The 5,902-nt window shown below is 45.7% G+C and overlaps 1 protein-coding gene across 1 annotated transcript; it reads right to left on the reverse strand.

Annotated features, from left to right (window-relative positions):
• Positions 1-202: 202 nt before the first annotated feature.
• LOC123407269 (aluminum-activated malate transporter 9-like) lies at positions 203-4,567 on the reverse strand. The gene is made up of 6 exons (XM_045100372.1): positions 4,120-4,567; positions 2,463-2,600; positions 2,098-2,367; positions 1,422-1,558; positions 1,188-1,334; positions 203-1,110 (listed from the first exon to the last, which is right to left on the reverse strand). The coding sequence occupies exons 1-6, from the start codon at positions 4,496-4,498 to the stop codon at positions 433-435; spliced, it is 1,749 nt and encodes a 582-aa protein (XP_044956307.1). The 5' UTR covers positions 4,499-4,567; the 3' UTR covers positions 203-432.
• Positions 4,568-5,902: the final 1,335 nt, after the last annotated feature.

Below are 5,902 nucleotides of genomic sequence, written 5' to 3' on the forward strand. Positions count from 1 at the left end.
GGAAAATGATCTCTTAATTCAGCCGTGTCACTCTTCGATAGCAAATTGATCTGACTAGATGGGCATGGACTTACTATTATTAAACTCCATTAACTTGTACAAGTGCTAGATGCTTCATCCACATCACACCAAAACTACTTGTTCTAAGTTGCTGACATTTTGCTTCGAATCAATTAAAAAGATCGCAACATCGTCGCTATAATGAGCATGCTACAACACATCAACCTTTCCATCAAGTATGGCAAGAAACATCCCTGTTGCGCAAATTAATTACAGGGTGCTTAAACACATGAATCGAAGATTAGCAGTACAACCAGCAATCGTCTCACTGCATATCGTGGTCCACAATAACTAAACACTAAACAGAACTGGATGATAAAAGTGAGCGACAAGGTTTCCAGATGTAGGAACATCGCAGGGTCATGGTCAATGTCAGCTCCTGAGTCCAACAAGTTTGCACATTGTAGCAACAAACCCACCATCACCCTTGCCAACTGCAACAGGCTCCTCCACCAGCTCCTTGAAATTGGCCTTATCACTCAGCTCTTCGAATGCGTAAACAACATTCTGTAGCCGGGCAACAAACTCGATTAGAAGCGACGCAAATGTGGCCAAGGATAAGGCGCTTGCACTTTGATATGTTTTCGACTCCGTGTCTTCGAGTGGCAGGTTTGGATAGAATGATGTTCGAGCAGGCCAATGTGGTAGCTTCTTGTAGCCGTCTATGGTTGACGATGAATCGTATCTGCTACGGAATGAACTAGCAGCAAAGGTCTTATAGTGGTACGCCAAAGTTTGATCAGCAATGGTAGGTTCCATCGCGTCATTCTTATTTTCTCTTCCCGCAACAAGGGTGGCATTCATGGCATCTCTCATTCCATCAGCTCGCTTGTTAGTGTGCCATGCTTCAGTATTCACCAAAAGATATGAGTTCTCATCAATCTTTTTTTGCAACTCTTCAGCTGCCAAGTGGACTTCAAATAGAATATCTGAAGAGTTCAACTTCGTCATTGTCTTAACGTTGTTCCCAAGCTCGCGCAACACTTTAGAACATTCTCTGCCCACTTTATGAATTTCTGAACTAAAGACCTTTCTACTTTCCGGCGGTGCCTAAAATCAGATAGATAGTTTTTTAGGAAATACATGCACAACTTCAACATGTCATCAATGAAACTATATTAGCGAACCTGAATTTCTGAAAGAATGCAACCATGTAGTGCCATGGCTGCGAAGGAACAATGCCTCAGTGCTCCACCAACTTTAGTGAAACTCTTCCAAGGATAGCTCATCGTTTTGTAAGGGCCGTGGGGTGGTTCCCATATAGCATCATCTAGCTAGAAGCACATACAAAAGAACCGATTAAACATTGACATACAAAGGTGAGATAATCCAAATGGAAGTGTTAGCTTTAGAGATCAAACCAAGGTTTGCTCTTGTGCTGATGCTTCAATAGCTGCCCTGTACCCACTATACAGAGGATCATCAGAAGCTTGATATAGAAGTATTCTTGAAGAAATCCTTTCATATTCCATGCATTTCAGATATTCATCAACACAGCCTAGAATAAACAACCAAATTGGCAATAAAGGCGTCAGAATCAGACATATCTCCACTCTACAGCCATCGCAATGATACAACTAATATTTTCTACCTGTTCTGAGAAATTTAAACAATTCAACATGAGAAATGCTATGATTTCGTGGACTGGTGACATCATGGCAACCTTTTCACACCACCAATGTCATGAAAAGGCACCTCCTTGGTGGTCATGCTCACGGCATGGTGGATCTGGAAGTATTAAAAAGCTGCCATCTTTGACAACACAAAACTCAACGTCACCAACTTGCTTGAAACTATCAAGACCGAGGTCTGGCAGTGAGCTAATGCAGGGGCAGTTGGCCTTAAGGCGCTTCGCCCGTCAATGCCTAGCACTTCGGAGTGTTGCTTTGAATTTTTAGGGGTGATGGTCCTTTTGGGCCTATACATAACTTGTTCTACTACTATCAATGCATCGAGAGATGCAAGGCTTGTGAGCTTTCTTGTAAAAAAATACGATTATTCTAAGCATGAATCTTTTAGGGCATAGAAGGTTTATACCTTCCAAGGAATTTGCAACACCAGCAAAATTCTTTGCAACCAAATTGTGCAAGTCCTCTCCAGCCCAGATTGGGCAAATGCCTATATTGATTGCCAGACTGACACCAGCACCAAGAGCAATGAATACAAATCTGTTTACAGCTGTATCAGTGAACTTTCCTGTGCTGTATCCAGAGACCATGACATAACCGAATGTTAGCAAGAATACACGAAATCCATATTCATAAGGCTTCATCTTTGGGTGCTGCTTTGCCAAGGTTGTACAAAAACCTAGCAGTCAAAAATATAAAGCCGATAGACAACAAGTTAGATACATTGGCATAACATGCACAAGGAAATGAACTCAGCATGCTTTCGATGCTTACCAACAGTGAAGGTGCTCACAACAATAATCACTTCTTCCATTTCCCCCAGGTTTTTGGCCGATTCAGCAATTGCTAGAGCAAGCCCTCCTGCAGTAAGTGTTCCTAATCCCCTATTGAAACCTCTGCAAAGTGTTGCACCTGCATAACAGTGGACCAAATTAATGAAGGGCAATAATGTCTTTGAATGTACACACCATGAAGTTTAGCATTAAAAGCTCCATATCAGTGAGACGCAGGTAAGACAAATACAAATTGTAAATATTTTCATACTTACTTTCCGTATCGAAATGGTATTATGCAGACCAGCAAAACTACAGGAGAAAGAAAGAGCCTTCACCAGTTGCTAATTAAGAACTGCACGTCAGGAATAGCATCTTCGGTCCATGTTAAGAACTGCATAACGCACGAGCGTGCATCTGTGTAAGTTCTACAATGGGTACTACAGCAAAGGGTTCCAGCCACTGAACTGGGATCTGTAGTAAGAGAGTTCAGTGGTGCTTTCTAACGATCATAGTGATAAGTTTAAAACATGTGACTAGTTAAAAATAAATAACGATATGGTGGTTCATAACAACTTCAAATATGGAGCTAGATATCCCATTAAAGGACAAGCTTGCAACCAACGATATACACTTCACAAACAACGCTACCATTAAGGTTGATTTCTGCATCACAGCAATACTATGAAAGATCAGCAAGCAACATCCAGGAAATGGTAGCCTTCGATTAGTCGCCAGTTAAAACATTAGGAATACTGGGTAAATTATGCTTAGTAATTTCCTCTCCAAACAAGATACATTTATTTAACTAGTCATCATGGGTGTGTCTACCATTTCGTATAATAAGTTCTGCAGCCGGTCCAAGATCAACGCTGACCCAAGTAGAACTGTAGAATAAAATTTAGTGGAACTTTCCATCACTCATAGTAGATAACTAAATTAATGGCGTTTCCTTACAGAAAAAGCCAAAAAAGCAACAGGCTAAATATGCAGAGTGGTTGGCCAGAAACCCAGAACTAGTTCTAATCAATGAAAAAATAGCGCCATGTAGTAAAATAGTGTCACCCTTCAAATAAGCTATTAGTGTGCTAGATCCCCTATAGCTTGTTATTAACGAGACATTGTACACTGATTTATTTAACGAGACATTGCTTACAATGTTATAATGTGCTATTGGCGGCGTTATAGCTTTTTTTTTCAGTAGTTCTAAGATGGATCTCAGCGGAGAAAAAAAAAGAATCTGCAAGTAGACTGGTGGGGATCCACTCCCCGGTGATTATTCAAAAAAAAAAAAAACAGATCTGCAAGTAGGCAGGCGGGGATCCACTCCCCGGTGATTATTCAACAAGGAAAACAGAATCTGCAAGTTCACAATGCTGTGCAAACCATAGAAACAACTGTAACTTAATGGATCTATCTACCACCAGGTCAACTTCAACTTTCCATAGCAGGCAGCGCTGCAGAGCTGCACTGAACATACTGTTAACATTACCATGCTCGACGGCTCCACTTGATAACAATGGAAGTTCTCAAAAAAAAAAAAAAGGTTGAAACTTGGAAGGGGCTCAGAAATGTTGAAGAAAGTGAAGAGGGTTGGGTCAAATCGCTGCAAAGCGCCGAGTCGGAGGGAGGGGGCGGCCGGATCGGAACGTGCGTACCAATGCTGAACTCGAAGACGACGACTGCGGTGAGGAGGGCCCAGACGGAGTGGCTGACGAAGTCGCGCGGCTCGCGGACGAAGGCGAGCAGTGACATGAGCGCGATGGCCAGCGCGACCTTTGCCGCGAACACGGGCTTCCGCGGGTCGGCCCGCGCCAGAGCCGACGCCTCCGCCGCCGCCGCGGCCAGGGCGCCCCACGCCCGCGCCGCGGCGCGCCGGAGCACCCCCTGCTTCGCATTCCCAGCCCCCTCCTCTGGCGGCCCTGGCAGGCTCCACGCCGACGAGAGCAGCGGGCATTCGCCGCACCGCTGGTCCTCCAGCGTCAACCACTGCTCCGCCGGCGGCAGGAGCGCGGCGGCGGCGGCGCCCATCCCCATCCACCGTGCCGGGGAGGTCGCTTGCACGAGGATCGCTGTCGGTGCAGTGCGTCCGTGCGTGCGAGGACGGCCAGGTTTGGCTGGCGGAGACACGAGAGATTATATAGAGCATCCGGATACCCTTGGATATGGACGGACGGCTGATCACTAGCTTAGCGAACGAAGGGAATCGTTACGCAGAGGACAACACTACACCTAAACGATTTTTTACCGAATCAATTTACGGGCTTCAGTGGCATTATTTGATTGGCGGGAAACAAGAAGAAAGGACCCACAGTTGAAATCACGGGGCAGAATGATTGGTTAGTGAGAGGGCTCCGTAAGTTAATTGTATAGATAGTCCGTAGGTGTAGCATTTTTGTTACGCAGACGCGCCAGATTCTTCACCCCGGGCACACGGGCGTCACGCCCACAAGCACGTCAGAGCATCTCCATTCGTTGGTCCATGAGGCCACTTTTTCAACCGATTGGTGTTATGCAGACGAAATTTTTGCCATCGGAAAGAAAAGTTTTTCAGCCATACCCTTACTCAACACTAGAAAACAAGAGAGATGAGAGGAAAAAGAGATGAAGTGAGCGAGGCATGCACATGGATGGGCCTCTTCCCTGTTGGATGCAAGAGAGAAAGGGAAGGGAGGGAGTGGGAGGCTGACGGTGGGCCTGTAGCATGCAAATAATAACGTTGGCGCTCCCGGGCGCCCCTGCGACGCGCTGGGTTCGGCCTGAGACCGTCTGGACCAATTTTGGCTCTAACCGACGAAAAACAGGTTTCTGAGGGCGCGACTGGGGCGTTTTTGGCTGGCGCGGCTGGAGATATTCTAAGGCCAACTCTAAGTACAATTCTAACACGTCAATCCCAACGATGGGCGATATATCCGTTTTTATTTGTTTGAGTCGATCGACTAAATGTTGATTTTTATTTTTTTCATTTGTATCAACGCGTGCATTCAACAAAGGCTCGAATGCAAATTTTCAAACATAGACTATAAAAACAGAAAATCACAAAAAGTCCAAACAATGATAATAAACATTAAAACATCGGTCAAACGTCGGCCCAAGTCCACACAAATATAATTTTAAAAAAATTATGTCGACCCGCGTGCTGCCCTAAGCATCGTCTTCCTTCCTTGGACCGATGACCTCCGACGTCACGGCAACCTAGGGGAACGTCGCCTTCCAGGCCCGAACATGGTCCTGCGATGGGGAAACGTCGTCTTCCAGGCCCGAACATGGTCATGCGATGGCAGTGCGGGCTGTTGGGTGGGATCCTCCACCTCCCTCTCCAGGCGTTCCTTCTCCTTCTCCCACGTCCATCGACGTTCCAGCTTCATCTGGCATTGGTCTGTGCGCGATCCTCCACCAGATGTCGTGGCTTTCAATGCAAGAGGTAGGCCCTTTCCTACT

The sequence above is a fragment of the Hordeum vulgare genome, chromosome 7H (genome assembly GCF_904849725.1).
Source record: "Hordeum vulgare subsp. vulgare chromosome 7H, MorexV3_pseudomolecules_assembly, whole genome shotgun sequence".
Taxonomy (NCBI): domain Eukaryota; kingdom Viridiplantae; phylum Streptophyta; class Magnoliopsida; order Poales; family Poaceae; genus Hordeum; species Hordeum vulgare.